This window comes from Ceratotherium simum, chromosome 23 (assembly GCF_057802395.1).
Source record: "Ceratotherium simum simum isolate JZ-2026a chromosome 23, ASM5780239v1, whole genome shotgun sequence".
NCBI classification, from domain to species: Eukaryota; Metazoa; Chordata; class Mammalia; order Perissodactyla; family Rhinocerotidae; genus Ceratotherium; species Ceratotherium simum.
Window position 1 is genome coordinate 19,893,394 of NC_141922.1, and position 20,655 is coordinate 19,914,048.

At 42.0% G+C, this 20,655-nt stretch overlaps 1 protein-coding gene across 1 annotated transcript in view; it reads left to right on the forward strand.

The window, feature by feature from the left end:
* Nucleotides 1-329: 329 nt before the first annotated feature.
* Nucleotides 330-20,655, forward strand: part of HAS2 (hyaluronan synthase 2) — a 30,795-nt gene continuing 10,469 nt past the window's right edge. Inside the window, exons 1-2 of the mRNA XM_004431107.2 lie at nt 330-884; nt 14,066-14,692. Coding sequence (XP_004431164.1) covers nt 14,066-14,692 — 627 coding nt within the window. The 5' untranslated portion in view covers nt 330-884. The remainder of the gene's footprint in view (nt 885-14,065; nt 14,693-20,655) is intronic.

Here is a 20,655-nt window from a genome sequence, read left to right on the forward strand (position 1 = left end):
TTCAGGATGTCCACACAGCGTGGCCGCCGGACTCCACCGCTGGAGGAAAGGAGGGAATCAGGTGGTGGCCAGCCTGTGTGCACGGCATTTCTCTGCACACGTTAGCAATCAAGTTAATTGAATTCATTGGCGTTCAGAACCGGCCTCTAGCTCAGACAGGGCTTTGAATGGCCAATTTCTCTCTCTCCCTCTCCCCCTCCCCGCCTCCCGCCCCCACCCCCCGCTCCCAGTCCCCTCCCCTCCGGGTTCCCCGGTCCGTACCTCCCTTCTCCACTCCCCTCACCCCCCACTCCCTCCTCCGCCCTATTAAAACACCCACCAGCTCACTTGTTAAGACCCCCTTAAGTTGGAGGAGGCAGAAAGGCAACAACAGCGAGGAAGGAGAAGTCAAGACGTCTGGAAAGAATTACCCAGTCCTGGCTTCCAGCAGCCCATTGAACCAGGGACTTGAACCAGCCCCAGCCAAAGACTTTCTCCCGATTCTGCGCTCCCTGGCTTCTGCAGAGTCTTCACCGGTCTTTCTTTGATACGAAAAAGAGAAGAGACTTTCCGCTATCAGGGGAGGGGGACTGGAGCAAAGAAAAAAAATAAAGTTAATTTATTTTTAAAGCATAAATTTTCCTTTTAAGAATTAGAAGGCTGCTGTGCAACGGAAATCTTAAAAAGAATAGTAGTGAAATTTCCTTTTAAAGTGGGGGAGAATCAAACATTTAAGACTCCCCCACCCTTTTTAAATGTTGTTTTTAAATTTTTTATTTTTTTTGGCCGGTCGTCTCAAATTCATCTGATCTCTCATTACCTCAATTTTGCAAACTGCCCGCCACCGACCCTCCGGGACCACACAGACAGGCTGAGGACAACTTTATGACCAAGAGCTGAACAAGGTACGTTACATTGGCGCGATCTGGTGAACGATGAGGTTCCTCGAATAGGCCAGGGAGAGGGAAGAAATTATCCACATAAGTGTTAAAAAATTTTTAAGTCAGTTTTCGACAGAAAAGTTTGAGGTCTGAAAATTTCCAACAGACAAAATCAGGGGCTATTTCAGATCACTGTCAGGCTTAGCAACGTATTTCTCTCTTTTCCCATCCCTGCGGCGCTCTCCAGAAATCCGCTACCTTTCTGGGAAAACAGGTAACCTCTCTGCCTGGGAAAGACTGCACGTCCCAGAATGTACTTTTCCATTCTGCATCTTCCGGAGCCGCAGAGGGCTCCAGAGTTAGGAAACAAGAATTTCTACTGTGCAGGGAAAATGCATTTCGCACAGCCGCCCCCATCCCCTCTGCCTTCCCATCCCTTCCCTTCTTTTTTCCCATACGCTCTACGAAGGGGGGAAAGCCCTAGAACAGCCCAGCGCGTTTTACTTCTAAGTGGGAAGCCCGCTTCTTACTTGGAAGACAAAGGGTTAAAGCGAGCCAGGCTCCCAGCTCCGGAGAGCTAGGACCCCAGAGAAGGAGGGTCCTTCGCCACCTCCTCGCAGCTACCGGCCTCGCTCGGCCACTCCCCCTCTTTCCCCGGCCTCCCCTCCTTTGCACTCCCTGCACCCTATTAAAGTGTCAGGCTGGCTCTGTCCGGGCTCAGCCAGGCTCTGGAGGCCTTACTCGGGCCAGGGGTCCGTAACGCAGGCAGTGACACTCGCAGACCCCAGCGGGAGGAGGGCGCGCATCCCTCCTCTTCGCGGCCCGCCCGCCCTCGCCGCCCGGGGGCAGGGCGTGCGTGGGGACCGCGCGCTGCGCGCCGGCAGCTGCAGCGACCCTGGAGCCAATTCCGACGTGGCACCGAGCACGCTGGCGCTCCTTGCCGCAGCTGCAGCGCGGGCACGGCTGGGTGGGGGATTTGGGGGTGCCGTCCCGAGCGCCCAGCCCGGGGGTGGGAGTGGGGGCTCGCGGGAACCGGGGTGAAGGTGGGAGGCGAGCCAGAGGCTGGGTTGGGATGGATAATCAACACCTTGGGCGGAATTCGTCACGCTGGTTCCCGCCCAGCATGAGCCAGGGCTCCGAAATGGGTCCCTGTGACCAGGAGGGCGGGTCTGAAAGGAGGGTCTGTGTGAGGGCGAGAACGGGGAGGCGAGAGAGGCTTTTTCCTCTGGCCAAGGAAATGCAGCCGAGGGGAAAAGGCGCTGAAAGGATAATTAAGGCTGGAAAGAGGGGCTGGGAGCGGAGAGGCGGTGCCTGGGGAGGAGGGTTTACAAGACCCGGGTCCTATTACATAGCCTTAGGTGCCAGCTTCCCCTGCGCCACTCCCTCCATCCCCTAAAGGCCCGCGCTGAGTACTTGGACTCACCGACCCCGCGCGCCTCCGGGGTGAGCGTTCTGCTACAGTCGTGTTCCCAGACGGTGCGTGTAGCAACCCTGTCGGCCCCTCCCTGCCCAGTTCCCCACCCTTGAGGACCGTTGCTGCTGGGTGTCTCCCGAACAGCTGCCTAGAAACGCTACACTCCTTCAACCCACGTGGCTGGCCTGGGATTGCCTTTGACGTCACACCCAGGGGGGAGGTGTGACGCAATAGATCGGGAAGCCCTGATTGGTCACGAAGGGCTTCCCCGAACTGGCGGCCTGAGTATATATAGACTTTCAGCTCAGTGTTAGAGTAAAGCAAAGGAAGTTGGTAGTTGGGCTTTACTGAAGAAATGAGGCGACTAATAAGAGAGAACAGCTCCACTGCCCGTCATACATTTCAAGGTTTTTTCTTAGATTTCTCATTGCAGTGAAGGCATATGATAATATACCTTTGGAAGTGTTAAACAGGATTATGATTTTTTTTAAAAACTAATTTTAACAAAGTTTGTAAAGATTAACACATAGTCAAACACACGCCATTGATGCCAGGTTTAAAATTAAAATATGTATTTATACAGAATTGGCTAGAACAAGTATTTATGCCCATCAAACTATTTGTAGATACAATTTAAAATTTTACAGAATAGAGTTGAAAAGAACTCAAATTCTAAACTTTATCCTTTCATTCCAATGTGTGCAAGTTGACTCAGTCATTATATTAGTTTTCACTGCATTTTTCTAGAGGCTTAAGAAGATTGCCCATACAGCTGAGGTACGGTTTTTGGAATAGCCACATACTCCATCAAAGATTTCCCTAGTATTTTGGCTATTCTTTTACATTTGCAATAAAAGTTAAACTCTTTAAAGTACAGATTTTAGAATGTATACTATGTTGTGTGTGCATTGGCAGTTTTAGGACAAAATAATTCAGAATTATAGGTAGGCATTTCTGGATTATAGCATTGTAATTAGGATATCATCACTCCTATTCTCTTTTTCTTGTTTATATATTGTCTGAATTGCATGAATAGAAAAATGTGTGGTAGATGTATTGACAAATGTATATTACCCAGGTTGCTTGTATTGTACCTAGAACTGAATCCTTACTTTACCAGAGAAAGTTATTCAGCTTATTAAAATTCAAGGTCTTGGGGCCGCCCGGTGGTGTAGCGATTAAGTTCGCGTGCTCTGCTTCTGTGGGCCAGGGTTTGTAGGTTCGGATCCCAGGCACAGACAGACATACTGCTTGTCAAGCCATTCTGTGGCAGCGTCCCATATAAGTAGAGGAAGATGGGCACGGATGTTAGCCCAGGGCCCATCTTCCTCAGCAAAAAGAGGAAGATTGGCAATGGGTGTTAGCTCAGGGGAAAAAAAAAAAATTCAAGGTCTTAAATTGTTGACTAGAATCAAATTTAAATGTCATTTTCCACAAAGCAAAGATGATGTTTAGCCAGCTATCTTCCTGAAAAACAAGAATTGTGCAACAAACGAATAAGAAACTGTTATTAGAAAGTAAGTCACATTGGAACTAATCATTTTTTGTTAGGTCCGTAGAATATAGCCCCACAATATTGAATTTCATAAATACCTTTTCACACGTGTTTTCCAACTAAGATCTCTTTTAAAACAATTTTTCTTAAATTTTTAAGCACATACCTTTCACTGATTCATTTATTTTCTATTATTGAAACTGTGGGGAAAGCACTTATCTATAGATCAATGTAGAGGTCCCCTTTGGCAAAGTTATATTACCCAGGTAAATCTTTTTTTTTTTTTTTGGTGAGGAAGATCAGCCCTGAGCTAACATCCGATGCCAATCCTCCTCTTTTTGCCGAGGAAGATTGGCCCTGGGCTAACATCTGTGCCCGTCTTCCTCTACTTTATATGGGCCGCCACCAAAGCATGGCTTGACAAGCGGTGCATCGGTGGGCGCCCGGGATCCGAACCTGCGAACCCCAGGCCACTGAGGCGGAGTGCGCGCACTTAATCGCTATGCCACCGGGCGACCCCTACACAGGAACATTATTAATCTAAGATCAAGTAGTTTGCTACGTTATTAGCTTCCTGACTTTTACATGATGTGGGAGTGATGAATTCATGTATTTGGAGAATAGAGCATAAACCCCACCATTCCTTTCTGGGTTCTCTTTTTTATCTATGCACACCCAGGCTGTGTTTCACTGAGAGGCTGTAAGGACAGAGCCAGTGGCAGCTGGTATGACAGTTGAATGGGGGGACAGCTCCCTGTAGAAAAATCATTTCCATCACCCCAACTTGGTTTTAATCCTTTCCTCTCTGGCAGCAATCTGCACAGAATAAGTATCATCCTACAGCATATACCTTAAATTATTCAGGTGTATTTTGGATGTCATCTATGTGAAGTTCATATGTATACCACCTTGCCCACAATCTAGAAAAATGTTACTGATATATGAGTCAAAATAAATATAGCGAAGTCATATTCTTTAATTTAAATAATAAAATATTTGTGAATGAATGCATCAAATGCACACATCTTTACTTCAGAATATTAAAAAATCAACAAGCTGCAGTTCACATCTTAATGGAATTTGTCATATAAAAAGTGTCCTCAGGGGCCGACCCAGTGGCGCAAGCGGTTAAGTGCCAGCGCTCTGCTGCGGCGGCCCAGCCCGGGGTTCGCCGGTTCAGATCCCGGGCACGCACTGACGCACCACTTGGCACACCATGCTGTGTCGGCGTCCCATATAAAGTGGAGGAAGATGGGCATGGATGTTAGCCCAGGGCCAGTCTTCTTCAGCAAAAAAAAAAAAAAAAAAAGAGGAGGATTGGCAGATGTTAGCTCAGGGCAGATCTTCCTTACAAAAAAAAAAAAGTGTACTCAGGAAGTCTTTAAAAAACCATAGTGTAAGGCAAAATGTGATCTGGCCCATAAAAAAAGTAAAATAATAGCTACTGTTTATCACAAATCTAATATGTATTAGACACTGAATTAGATACTTTACATACATTATATCTAATCCTCCCTGCAAAGAAAATTTTATAAATAAGGAACCTTGCTTCAGAAAGGTTAAGCAACTCACACAAAGTCACAGTGTTCGTAAGGAGTGTGGATGGAATTGAATCTAAGAATTCTTGAGTATAATACCCTTGAACTGAACTATGCTGCAGCTGGATTAGACGCGTTTCATGGGGGCTCAAATTGAGGAGAAATCATGTCTGATTGAGACAGATCAGGAAAGATTTCATGAAGAGACTTGGCATTTGGAGTTCTTATGGCTACATAGAGTTTTGACCTATAGAGACGGTGCCCAAGAGCTGACGGAGGAACACGTGGAACGATGATTCCATGCCAGAGCTTTCTGTAATTTTCCTCTTTGCCACCTGAACTTTAGGATGAAGTTTAGGATGATGAAGTTCAGGAACCGATAGCGCAGTTGGGAGAATTGGCATCCTAGGAGTAATAGATTATTATTGATGGTACAAATGAAGAGGAATCTGAAACCTGAAGCTCTGGAACCAGACACAGCTGGGGTGACAAGGCCTTTGAAAGGCTGATTGCCTAAGCCGGCAACCTTGGCTCCAGGCTCTCTGCTAGGATAACTGCAGTGGGGCTGGAGAGAAAAAGGCCAACTTCAAAGCTGGACGGGGAGAGGAGGTCAGAAGGGGACAAGGGGAGGGTCATGTGCCCTAATGTGTCCCAGAGGGTAATGTGCTCTAAGGTGAGGACCATTGGGAGGCTTCCTTTGGGTACTTCTATCTCAGATTTCGACAGTAGCAGAGGCAGTACACATAAGGGGTGTGTGTATCAATGCAAATGAGATCATGAAAGCTTCCTTAGACTTTAACCCGGTGATTGCCAAACTTTGTTGCAATTAGAATGGCGTAAGGGGGTTTTAAAGCTCCTGATGCCCTAGTAGCACTCCATACAATTAACTCAGAGTGTTGTAGGAGCCACACATCAGTAATTTTTACAGATCCCCAGGTAATTTGAATGTACAGCAAAATTGGGGAACCACTACTTTTTAACCTTTTGCTCACCATAGTTTCCAAATCCACTATTAGCAAGCAACTGGCTATAAGCAGAATATGTCTTATTACAAAGAAGCAGGTTTCCATATTCCTTGCTAGCGTCACCTGCTTAAGTTTATATTCCTAATTCTATTCATTCTACATATAATTTGAGGTCTAGTCCCCCTTCCTCCATACAACATGAGTTTTCGGGTAAAGAAAACCTATGTCCTAGAACCAGTTCTGCTATTTATCAGATGTGATCTTGAGCAATGCATTCACTAAACAAACACTCTTTAAATATCTCCTATTGGCCTCGGTGCCTTTGTGTGTTTAGATATTGGCTACAAGTTAAAAAGATACTGACGTGGTCTTCAGTGGCCTTTAGAATATAATGAGGAAGAGTGACAAGTGCACTTTATAACTTAAGTTACTCTTCCTTTGTTCAGAAGCCATTAATATCCCATTGAAGCCGGGATAAATATATATATTCCTTACCTAGTTACAGTAACCCTACAAAAAGATATTATTCCCATTTTGCAGATGAGGAAATGAGGTAATGAGGCTCAGAGAGTAGAAACCAAAAGAATTTACTATTGTACTCATCTTTCTTCAGGTGACTATGATGAAGAGCATGCCCACATTGCAACCTACATTTGCCCTTCCTGTAGACACTCAGCTATAGGTGGTAGCAACATTAAAATTAACAAAGTCTCAAGCCTACTCCTAAAAATGTGAAGTTCAGAGGTATTAATTATCCAAGGACACATGGCTTGTTCACAGAACCCTCAAGTGGTCTGTCTGAAGTCAGACAGCTAATATGAGGCAGAACTTGGTCTGGACTCCATGTCTTCCTGGTCCAGCTGTTCTTTCCACTATGCCAGTTATCCCTGGTTAACTAACAAACAATGGGTTAAAGAGAAGGAGAGTCAGACTGATGAGGTAGTTACTGGCAGGGCAGTAACTGGCAAAGAGCTGACATCACTGAGCTCTAACTGTTAATGATTTCTTTTTAGGTGCTTAAATGCTTTCCCTCTTTTAATCTCAAAATCTGTTTTGTGAAGTCAATATGATTAGCTCCATTTTGTACATGAAGAAACTGAAGATAGCCAGTATTATGTAACTTGTTCAAAGTTACCCAGCTATTAAAAGGAAGAGGCAGGAGTCTATCCCAGTTCAATCTGGCTCCAGAGGCCAATACATGTGCACATGCATGCATATGCATATATATGCACACACAAGTCGTTAGAACCAAGACACGAAGCAGTGTATGGATCAATGGAAAATAAATACTGTACAAGTACCAGAGTTCAGGTTGATAGAAGATGATCTCATTATCCCTCATGCCCCAGACTTGACCCCTGAACTCATAAGATTGCTCAGATTGCAACTCGCAATTTTTGGAAATGCTCTTGGGGACCATTTGCCTTTTCTAACTTTGTTATCCAAAGGTCCTCTAGAGCTGGTACTCCCCCAAACTATTACATTTAGATAGGTGGGCAAGAAATTACAAAAATGGTTTTTATTTTTATTTTTTTTAATTTATTATTATTTTTTTTTTTGTGAGGAAGATCAGCTCTGAACTTACATCCATGCCAATCCTCCTCTTTTTGCTGAGGAAGACTGGCCCTGGGCTAACATCCGTGCCCATCTTCCTCCACTTTATATGGGACACCGCCACAGCATGGCTTGCCAAGCGGCGCATCGGGTGCGCACTGGGATCCGAACCAGGGCCGCCAGCGGCGGAGTGCACGCACTTAACCACTACGCCACGGGGCCAGCCCGGAAATGATTTTTTAAAAAGAAAGTAAAAATGCTGGATGAAGGGTATTTTTAAGGGCTCAGCGTGTATTCACTGCCCCTGCAGTAAAGATAGGGACCTGTGCTCTGTCAGTCTGCATTGACTGCTTGAGTCCAAATGGACTTATTCATTTATTCAGAATGTATCTACTGAGTACCTACAATGTGCCAGACCCAGTTTTTCGGTACAGGAATACACAATGATTGAGACACGCAATCAATGGTTCCTGTGGCTGTAGAGTGTACATAGTGCTACTTTGAAAAATGGGGTCAGGGAAGAGAGAGTGACAGGGAGTGAAGAGAGGGTAGGGTGGAAGGGTTACTTTAGAAGGGAGTGACAAGCTAAGACCTCTCAGAAGAGGTCTCACTTGGCCTAGTCTCTGTAGCCTTTCCCAGATGCTGACTCGGCTAATGTGAATTCACTTCAGCTTCTCCCAGATCCAAAATGGAAGGACCACTTTATGAAAGCTATGGGAGCTCAGTTCTCGCCGCTGCGCCAGGGCAGTGAGAGCAGCTGCTATTCCCTCTCATCCAACATTTGCCTTCTGGTTAATACAAGAAGGTCAAGGGGAAGGAAAATGCTCTGATACCCAATGACCTATGGATTCCCACTTGGGGTATATGAGCTAACAGCAAGGCTTATATCTGTTCTACAGGTGGCACCAATGGATACAGGAGTCCCTTTCTCATGATAAAACAGGATTTTGGGGAACCACCAGCTTCCTTTGAGACAATCTCATTCCGTGTCCCTTTTGGCTCTACCCACATAGGAAAGTATATGAGCCCAGAGATCTTCTCTGAGTAGTGGATGATCTTGTATCTGTACCTGAGTGAGTGTCAGTTCCTCATTTTCCATAATAGCAGGAAAACAGTTTTCAAAGTTCTTTTCTAAGCTTTCCTTATACAACATGTTTTATTATCCAGAAACAAAAGGAAGCTGCCTATTTTGTCATGAGGGTTCAAATCTATTCAGCAAATATTTACTGAGAATACTCTAATTGCCTGGCATTATACCACCATGTGGATCCTACTCCTGGTTTTGTGACTTTGGGCAAGTTAATTAAATACTCAGTGTCTTGATTTCCTCCACATATGGGTTACTCGTAACATGAGATTAACAACGTATTTACCACATGAAGTTATTAAGATTAAATAGGATCGTGCTATTCAACAAAACAAACAAAACTTGCCCCATTACCTGAAACCTAGTAAATGAATAAATGTTAATTGATATAACAGTGATGCCAATGATGACGTTGATGAATAAAGTTACATCTATTCATTCCACAAATATTTACTGAATACCAACCATAAGCCAGGCAATGTTTTAAGTCCTTGGGGCACATTAGTGAAAATAGATTAAAAAAAAAAAATCTGTTGACTTTGTGGAGCTTACGTTATGGTGCATCAAGCTATTCTTTAACACTTGGTTTGGCCTAGAATTCTTTGAAGATTAGTACTCAGGGAATAATTGGTATCAGGTCCAGTAGCAACTTAAAAATTAATTAATCCGCTAAAGTCTGATACTGGGCAAAAAAATCCAAGTTTTATATTTTAGATATTTATGGAAGGTAGATTTCTAAATCATCTTTCTGTCTAGCAGTAAGCTTTTATGATCTAGGATGGAACTAACTATATTTTCCAATTTAACAACAAAACCATATGTCTGACAAGGAGGGTTTGCTTAAGAAACAGAGTCTTTGAATTGGGGATTGTCTCAGAAAGGCTTACGCATATGGTGCCCATATCTATGAAATCGCCCAGGGGGAGTTATAAAGAAACACATCCTGTGTGTCAGTCCCTGAGATCAATGTGTTCCCTCGGTAAAGCTGGCTCTGAAATGTGCCTTTTGCCCTTTGGCCTGTATTGAGATGCTGCGTGTGTCGTACTGGGCAAGAATGTGGTACCCTGCAGAAACAGAAAATTCTACCTACGTTGCTGCAGTTTACTAGCAACTCTTCCCAGGCTTCAAAAGGACATTCTGTAGACTCCTATGATGTAAGAGGGTGTTCCCACTTCAGCTGTGGCCAGCAGATGCTATGCGGACACTCTCTGTGTCCACGTGTGCTGATAAAAGCAAGGAAAATGTGAATAATGGAAAAGAATGACAGGCAGTTCTTTTGCTGGCTATGGTGATTTTAAACACAGGCGAAACATACACTTAAGCTTCTCCCTGGCAGAGTGTTTCAGCCCCCTTGAAATTTTTCACCCTTGTGAGAATGACTCATGTCTTGGAAGTGACAAGTTCCAAGTCTGGTGCTCCAGCACCTTTAGGCATTGGTTAATGCACCCTTTGGGAGTTTTCAGCATCCCGTCAGCTTTTTTTTTTTTTTTGTGAGGAAGATCAGCCCTGAGCTAATATCCATGCTAATCCTCCTCTTTTTGCTGAGGAAGACCGGCTCAGAGCTAACATCTATTGCCAATCCTCCTCCTTTTTTTCCCCATAGCCCCAGTAGATAGTTGTATGTCGCAGTTGCATATCCTTCTAGTTGCTGTATGTGGGACGCGGCCTCAGCATGGCCGGAGAAGCGGTGCGTCAGTGCGCGCCCGGGATCCGAACCCTGGGCTGCCAGCAGCTGAGCGCAAGCTCTTAACCGCTTAGCCACGGGGCCAGCCCCGTCAGCCGTTTTAATTAACAAGGGATGCGATGCTCTCTTGCCTTTCACTGAAAACTCAACATTTCACTCGTCCCCAGCACTATTTTCCCAGCAGCTCGAACTTTTCATTTGTGTTGTGATTACCTTTATCAGGCTCACATGTTACATACTGTGGTGTCCTATAAAGTGCTAGAAGTGGAACACGCATTTGTTTTTTGTTTTTTTTAGCTTCCTTGTTAGCTGATACTTTAAACTGCATTGTGTTTCTGGTTTTTTAAAACACTTTCACAAATGCTTTGATTTTGCTCCTCGCTGTGGTCCTGTGAGGGGTCATTGACAGCTACTATCATCTCCATTAAATAAAAGAAAATAATGTCCACAAGCTAGAATCCTGGTCCCCAGGCTGCTTTGTATTACCTAGGTGGGATTAGTTAGAGTGAGTTAAACTCGAAATGCATAATGGGCAAACAAACAAGCAAAAACTCAGAAATTATTTCTTGCTAACAGAAGAGTCCAAGGCAAGTATTCCCGGTTAGTGGCTGGCTGCCTTCCATGTGGCAGTTGAAGGACAAAGCACCCTCTATCTTTGGGCACTGCAATCCTCTAGGACCTTGTTGATATGAGCATCAAGCCTGTGGAAGGAAAAGAGATTGCAGGAGGCCCACTCTCTATTTTAAAAGTCCCTATTGGCACTGGCCCCCCTCAGATTTCCAAAGGCTGGGATACCATGGCCACATCAAGCAGTCTGTGCTCAGAAGGAGAGGAAACACAATTGGTGAGCAGCCATGTTAAAGTTTCCCAGGACCACCTCAATGTATGACTATAGGGACTAGAATGTACATGGTGCCTCTTGGAGCTGTGTGATGTGATGGCCACACAACTAGTAACAGCCAAGATAATCCTAGGTGTTATGTGAATATTTAATTTTAAGTCTTAATGTGGACTAGGAAAAATATAAATAATATATCCAGCAAGAGATTTTGCACAGATAATGGCTTAGCCTAAGTTTCCATTTAAAGTACAGTTACTTAGCTTTCAAACACTAGTCGAGTCGGGGGCCAGCCCTGGTGGCCGAGTGGTTAAGTCTGGTGCACTCCGCTTCGGCAGCCCGGGTTCAGTACCCGGGTGTGGACCTACCCCACTCATCAAGTGGCCATGCTGTGGCAGTGACCCACATACAAAATAGAGGAAGTTTGGCAATGGATATTAGTCCAGGGTGAATCTTCCTCAGCAAAACAAACAAACAAACAAACAAACAAAAAACCTAGTCGAGTTAAAGAAAAAGATTAGGTACTAATTATATGTAAATATGACAAAACCCTGAAGTTGTTGTGAATGACTGAAGATCAGGATACTGCATTTATACCAACTATGCCCCTTATTATAGTTCAGTCTTGGAAGAGGAGGAAAGTATTCTTCAGGGGGAAAAAACTGTGATATTGTGATTTATAATAAGAAATATATATTTGGTCTTCATCCCCGTCCCTGTTTCTGGCTCAGAGCTCCTGAAACCCTTGGAGTTTCCTAAGTGATGAGAGCGATAGAGATGTCTTTTGGTTATTAATGGGGTGACTTTTGGAAAGCTTCTGAGAATGGAGGCTGGTTGCCAGTGGAGCCTACCATGTAATTAGAGAGTTGGAACTTCCAATTTCACCTCCAGGGAGGGGAGACCGGCTGTAGATTGAAGTCAATTGCCAATGGCCAATGATTTATCCAATCATGCCTGTGTAATGAAACTTCCATAAAAACCCAAAAGGAGAGAATTTGAAGAGCTTCTGGTTTGGTGAACAGGTGGAGGTGCTGGGAAAGTGGTGCACTCGGAGAGAGCCTGGAAGCTCTGTGCCCTTTCCCCATACCTTGCCCTATGCCTCTCTTCCGTCTAGTTGTTCTTGAGTTATATCCTTGTATAATAAACCAGGAATCTAATGAGTAAACAGGTTTCCTGAGTTCTGTGAGCCACTCTAGCAAATTAACTGAACCCAAGGAGGGAGTCTTGGGAACCTCTGATGTATAGCCATTGGTCACAAGCACAGCTAACAACCTGGGCTTATGATTGGTGTCTAAAGTTGAAGGGGTCTGTCTTGTAGGACTGAACCCTTAGCCTGTGGAATCTGACACTCGCTCCTGGCAGATAGTGTCAGAATTGAGTCAAATTGTAAGACACCCAGCTGGTGTTCTGGAAAATTGTTTGTTGGATGTGTGGGAAAACACCCCGCCCCCACCCCCCACCCCCACACACATGGGAATTGGGTCTAGGAACCCAAAAAGAAAAACAAAATAAAATGTCTACCAGGTATCTCTTCTATGCTCAACATTGGAGATGATTTGGGAAATATGGAAAAATGGTCCTCCTTTACTGTATTTGTTCAAAACCTTATTCAAGAGATACACAAATCATAGGGAGGAGTACAAAATTGACTATTATTAAGAGCTGAAATGTGTTTCAGGTCTAATGTGTTACAGCTATTAAGAGGTTGGAAAACTTACCTATTGAAATTAAGCATGATGGTATTTCTTCTTTAATTTATGGTTTATTTCTACAAACATTTATTGTGGGCTTATTGTGTTCCAGGAAGGTTCCTGATCCCCAAGATCTAACCATCTGGTGTTAGTGATGGTGGATGGAGGAGACAGCCATCTGAACAAAGGAATGCAATTCAGAATTACAGGAGCTTTGATAGATGTCTGTGCAGGATACCTAGGCATAAAGAATGTTTAATGTCAACAAGAGACTTTGGAAATAATTGGGTGCGAACTCCCTCATTTAACAGATTAAGAAAACTGAGGCCCAGAGAGGTAAAGTGACTCGCTCAAGGTCACGCAGCTAGTTGATTGACGAGCTAGTACTAGAATCCGGGTATCCTGATCTCTAACCTCAGCTGGCTGCATGGAAAGGGTGTGAGCTCAGGGATTTTCATTGGAGATGAGAGGAAATTACACAGGAGAAATTTACCAAAATCTCTTGTGGACTTTTCACTAGTCAGTATTGAAGGGGAGGGGGCAACACGGCATAGAAAGAAAAATTGCCTTGCTCACTAGGAAGTTTAGGTTCTGTGCCTAGCAATAACCACATACGTAGAGTGCATCTGTAGACAAATGATCTAACACACTAAACATAGAACATCCATGTATTTATTTAAGATATTATGGTTTTCAATAATACCTTGCACCATCATCTCACTTTATTCTTGAAGCAGCCCTCTGAGGTGTGCCAGAAGGATATCCTTAACCCTACTTTGCAGATGAGCAAACTGAGGTGCAGAAGGTCACAGTTAGTTAAGTGAGAAACTCAGGGTTAGAACTCCTGGATACTTCTAGTCCAATACTCTCCCCACAATGCCATGTATATACAAGTATGGGACAAGAGTGGTTAACCAATATCGTTTGATTATATTACAGATGCATTGTGAGAGGTTTATATGTATCCTGAGAATAATTGGAACCACACTTTTTGGAGTCTCTCTCCTCCTTGGAATCACCGCTGCTTATATTGTTGGCTACCAATTTATCCAAACAGATAATTACTATTTCTCTTTTGGACTATATGGTGCCTTTTTAGCATCACACCTCATCATCCAAAGCCTGTTTGCCTTTTTGGAGCATCGAAAAATGAAAAAATCCCTAGAAACCCCCATTAAGTTGAACAAAACTGTTGCTCTTTGCATCGCTGCATATCAAGAAGATCCAGACTACTTACGGAAATGTTTGCAATCTGTGAAACGGCTAACCTACCCTGGGATTAAAGTTGTCATGGTCATAGATGGGAACTCGGAAGATGACCTTTACATGATGGACATCTTCAGTGAAGTCATGGGTGGGGACAAATCAGCCACTTATATCTGGAAGAACAACTTCCACGAGAAGGGTCCTGGTGAGACGGATGAGTCACATAAAGAAAGCTCTCAGCATGTCACCCAGTTGGTCTTGTCCAACAAAAGTATTTGCATCATGCAAAAATGGGGTGGAAAAAGAGAAGTCATGTACACGGCCTTCAGAGCACTGGGACGAAGTGTGGATTATGTACAGGTAGGTTTCCAAATTCCTGCCAGGGCAAACATACATTTAAATAAAGCGGCTTTTGTATCTCTCCAGTCATATGTTATAGCCCATCCTTGTCCGTCCTGAACACAGTGCTCCTTTCAGTTCATTTGAAAACAGCATGACTGTTGAAAGCACATTTTGAAAGAGAGAAAAAAAAACACATGTAACACTGTTAAGACTATCTATGAAAACGCTTAACTTGTGCAGTGTTATTGGTTGGAAATCAAGATTATTTTGAACAGGAGACCCTTCCTTCCCTTCTCTCCCCCTCCCTTACCTTCTCTGCCCGCTGGGTTCTGCCAAGTCAAATCCAACGTCATTTTCCACACTCTTAAAATCTCCAGCCTTGTAAGAAAATAGTGTCTGCTGAGCAGAAGGGTCTTGAGAAAATCTGCAGGCTCAAGGGAAGGCTATAAAATATTTTTCACGCACACCAGGAAAAATGGGGGTGGTGAGAACAATTTTCATTTAAGATGGTAAGGAACTCAAAACTGAGACAGAGAAAAGGAAATGAAAAAGGGAGAGAAAAAAAAACAACATTCCCAGAGCAAAACCAAAGTAATGTTTATTTCACTCCCCAAACACCATTACCTCACTCTCTGCAACTTGACCTTTGAAAGCATTTGTGATGGTGTTTGCTTGCATGAAAATTAGACAGGCTGTGTCTTTCATTAATTCTCTGACTGCTCACTCTAGGGTTTCTCTTCTCCTAGTTCTCATTGAAGTTTTCTTCTTTAGAACGATTGTAGGGTCCCTGTGAATTTTCTAGTGGTAATTTTCTGCAGACACTTTAGTTTGATTTTGGCTATGATGATATCGAGAAGGGAGAAATGTCTCTGGTTAAAAAAATCCACTGGGACACTCTTCCTTTTCTCTTAAAAGTGAAATCGTAGTTTTTAGAAGACCCGTCATATACTTTAGGGGCCTTTATTGCTGCAAAGCCATGCCCAATGGGTCTCTTTGTGTAATGGGAGGGGAATGGGCTCTGGCTTCAGGGTCAACTGACTGAGGTTCTAATCCAGGTATTACTAGCTGGTTAACCTTAAGCAAGACCACCTACCTGACCTCGGTTTTGTGGATAGAATAAACCAATCTCACAGGGGCTTTGAGATAATTATTTCAAAAAAAGTTTCCAAAGGGTACAAAAGTTACAAAGATAGCAAAAGTTGTTAATGATGGTATTATTAAAACGTTTGCTGTTAATATTATTGTTATGTATTAAATGATCATCTAGTCTTACTTGAAAATTATAGTACATGTCAGTTGCCACCACAGGCTTAATTTTGGTTAATACCTGAAGAGTTTTGAGGCATTTCTTCAGTTGCGACCAATCTGCATATTATTCTCCCTTCTAGGCAGTTGATAGAGTTTCACTCCCAAGTTTCTCCTAATTTCTAGAACTTTCACAATTAAGGTAGTTTCAGTTAACTCAGGACATTTTTACGTATTTGTGTAGTGCAGCTTCAGGCCCCGATGAGAGGATGAAATGATCCTTTTAAAGGAGGGGATGACTGGGAAACTTACAGAGGTATTGAAGAATGAAGGTCTGGGCCTAAAATGCGAAAACATCTGTTTTGATATTTTGCCTTTGATTCTAGTGAAAACAATTCCTATGTTTGCCATTTCTAATTAAGACATCATTGTGTGGGTTTTCTTTCTTCTTTTTTTTTTAAACCTATTCCTCTCAAACCCCCTTCTCCCATCATTCTTGTTTTGAATTTTGTTTGTATCCTTGACAACTTGACATTGGGCCTGTCCAGGAAAAAATAATACAAAATATGAAATGTTAGAGTAGCCTTTCTGCTAGAGCCCTAATCAGGCTTGAGAACTTTCCTTCCTTCAGGCTGATGCCTCCGGATAGACTGACCGGAGCAGCAGCTGTTACTGGGCCCCGAATCCTCCTGGGATTCTCAGTCCATTCTAAGTGCTCAAACAAGGATAAAAAAATCTTTTGGCATTCTGAAACCAGGTAATTCCATCCTGCCATCCCTCATCAAGTTCCCCAATATTTAACCATGTGTGCCCTATAAAAATGGAAATGTCATAAAGTTCAAACTAATGTACTCTCACCTTCCATTCTGACTGACCCAGGGTCTGAGAGTTGCAAAGCAGAAACCACAGAAAGACAAAGGAGAGAAGAGGTGTTGAGGATGTTGGCTACTAAGTATTGCAAGTGATTGAACGTGGACTTCAGGTTGGTTAGAGAAGGAAGGAAGCAAAGTTCAGGTGCTAATACATGAGAGTAAATGGAGGCTTAGGAAGGAAATTGACCATCTGCTCACATACTTGCTCACCTGGCTGAAGAACACTGCTTAACTGTGCAGAGAGATGGCCAAAATGATTGGTTTCCAGTTGCAGCTGGGTCTTTGGCACTGGTCAGCACTCTCTTCGCTTGATGTTTAATAGATGTCTTGCTTATTGCTCTCATGACCCATTATTTCATACCTTCACCCCTCTCCCCCAGCACCCTCCCCAAACTCCTCCCTGTTTAACTACTAACAGATGACCTTGCCTCCTATGAAAGAGAAAATCAAAAGTACTGCTTCTGAATGCTGTCAAGATCTTCTTCACTCCTGCTTATAGTTTCAAGGGTACCAAACCTCGTTTCCTATTTCAAGGTTGACCTTTCTACCTGCACTCCTGGGCTTTCTAGGTTGGCTCCCTCTGGTTGGTCTCCCCCAGAACAAGGCTTTATCAATTAGCACCTCTCCCTCTCTCTCTCTGCTTTCATCTCCAGTCTTCTCTACTGACTACTGTCTCAGCTTTAGAAGCCATTCAAAGAATTAATGCTGACATGGAATATGGAGGGAAGCTTTAGGAAAAATCCAGTGGTAGTAAATTCATCTATGATGCTATTCATCTAGTGGCTGCTTTCAGAGATAGAGAAGATAAAAAAAGCAGAAGAAAAAGACAAAATGAGAGAAGAAGATGAAGGGAATGAGAAATAAAGATGAGAATGAGGAAGACTTTCTTAATTTTGAATCAAAGTATTTTCTGGAGAAACTTTTTTGAAAGAAGGACAGATTCTGACCTGTCTGAATATGGCTTAAGGTAGAGCAAAAATCTTTCTTACCTTTTCAAAATGTGTTTATATTAGCTTTTTTATTTACCAAATAACACACTTTTATGGTAGTATGTTTAAAAAATATAGAAAAGCACAATGAGGAAAATTAAAATGCTCTGCAGCAAACACAGACTATCAAATTTAATACTTTCTAGTGTATACCTTTCTATTTTTCCCTTATTTTTAAACCAATTTTGGGATTATATTATATTTACTTTTTGTATCTTTTATTTACTTAATATCAGAAGACATTTCAAGTATCCTTTGATATCTAGATTATATAATTGCTTTTCATATCTCTTATTACTAAACATGGATATTACAACATAAGTGGCCACCAGTCTATGTGACAAAGGAAAAAACAAATATCTCCTGATGTGTGCATTAGGGATTTCTCTGGTAGAAAATATACAAAAAGTATGAACATTTTCTAAAAGGGAAGATTATAGGAGGCAATTTTATTATTAATCTAATCTGGCAGCATCCTGGATATTCAAGATTCTTTGAGTAGGAGAAAAGTAAAACTAAATCATTGATAATAGTAGAGTTGACTCTCATTATTCATGGATTCTGTATTTGTAAATTACCCTACTCCCTAAAATGTATTTGTAATCCCCAAATCAATACTTGCAGTGCTTTTGTGATCATTTCAAAGGTGCAGAGCAGCAAAACATTTGAGTCGCCCCATGTGCATGTTCCCAGCTGAGGTCAAACAAGACTATGCTTTGCCTTCTTGTTTCAGCTTTTATGCTCTAAACAAGTAACCTCTTCATAGCCTATTTACTATCATGTTTTTCACACTTTTGTGCTTTTTGTTGGTGATGTAGCTATTTTAAATGTCCCCCAAGTATAATACTGAAGTGCTGTCCAGTGTTCCTAAGCACAAGAAAGCTGTGATTGCGTTATAGAGGATATATGTTTGTTAGGTGAGCTTGTTCAGGCATGAGTTATAGTACTGTTGGCTGTGAATTCAATGTTAATGTTTCTCTCTCTATATATATATAAAATGAGGTATATTTAAACAGAAACACAAGTAAAACAAGGTTAGGTAGTGATCAGTAGATAAAAATGTTGTAACCAGAGACTCAGAGGAACCTAACGCTGTATTTCTGCTAGAAAGGAGAATTTTTTGATATTTGCTAATTCAGTGTTCACAGAAACTTTGCAGAACACAATTACCATGAATAATGAGAATCTACAGTATATAATATTTGATTGGTTCCTGTTCTGTATAGGAAATATTCTGAGGACCAATGTTGAGAAAGTTATATGTTTCTTTGTATCCTTCATTTTAGAGGATAAGATAAAGAGCACATTTAACTAGAAATGGGGAAATCTGAATTCTAGACTCAACTCTGTCGTTCACTTGCTCTGGGTCTCAATTGGTAGAACAGATGATCTCTGAGATCACTCCCAGCTCAGGACCCTAACTCAGTACTGTTAATTTTTCTGACATTTTCTTTTCTAGCAACAAACCCAGGCTGTGGCAGAGTATAATTAAAAAAAAAGGGGGGGGTATCAGAATTTGCTTTTTATTTATCAATCAGTTACTATCATGTTTCTCACTTTCATTTTTAATCTGCCCTTTCCCCCAAAGTTGGGTTGTTGAATGTAAACTCTGATTTAAGTGCCATCATTATAGGATTTCCTGATTCCCTTCTTTAGAATGAGAATTCCAACCATTTGGAATAAAGATGTTTTGCGGCTTAAGCTTTAGAGGTGACAACATTTGGTTTTCCACTTCTCCAGCTGACTTGTCACTTTTGCTTTGCACCTTTTATAGCTTTCACTCATGTTTAACCCTTCCTAAAAAAAGGAAGAGAGAATAACCAAATGATTCCTTTTTTAACCTTAATGGTTTGAAGAGATTCTAGGTTGACCAAAGTCAAGAATTATTTTATAACAATTTGAGTAATTCATTCTACCAACGAAGACATATATCTTCCTAATTCCTTTTAAAAAGAGCCACAAAGAAGGGCCAAATTGCTTAGATGTCTATGATGTAGAGGCTTTCCAGTGACTAAATTTGAGATCTCATGCCATAAACCAAATTACTGTAAGAGAGAATCATCTCCCCATCACCCATCCGTCCCCCAAAAGAAAGATCATCTTTCTTTTCCTTTGAGGGTATTTCCCCTCCTGGAGTGGTTTTACTGATTAATTTCAAAGGATCTTTTTAGGTCTAAAATTCTTAGATTTTATGATTTTGTATTTGCCACTCCCATCATTTGTCATTTTGTATTTGCCGCGTAATCTGAGGCTAGTAAACTTAGTTGTAAGGCTTACCTGTACACTCCTTTTATCCAGAATCCAAATAAGTAGAAAATCAAGATTTTTTTTTAAATGAAAGTATCATGCAATATTAATAAAGTCCTAGGAGTTTGTTGTAATATAATTAATGACCATACACTATAAGCTTTTGATTGACCTTTTTGGTTATATGAGAAATTTTAAATTGTGTGCAATATTCTATTTTTGTGAAGGTTATTTTCTGTCCTAATTCTTTGGTTTTCCCCGTTTCCTGCATGTATACAGTCCCACACAAATTACCAGTGATATGTACTCTTTTTCACCAAACAATTTAGTTCTCAAGGTCTAGATTAAAAAAATAAAATTCTGTCATATACGTTTAAGTACTTCCGAAAGCAAAGATTATGTTCCTATTTTAAGTAGTATCACATTTAGCAGATTCAATGTCAATGAAGAGTTACCAAGTCAAAATGCAACAAACACTTTTGTAAGTTTCAGTAAATCCAGGGTACAACCTTTGCTACATGATCAACTTTCACACATTGTACTCCAAGGGTACATTCCAGGCTATAAATGAATCAAAATCAACTGCAAACTGCTCTCTAATTTTTCTATTTCTTTTCCCTAGTAAACA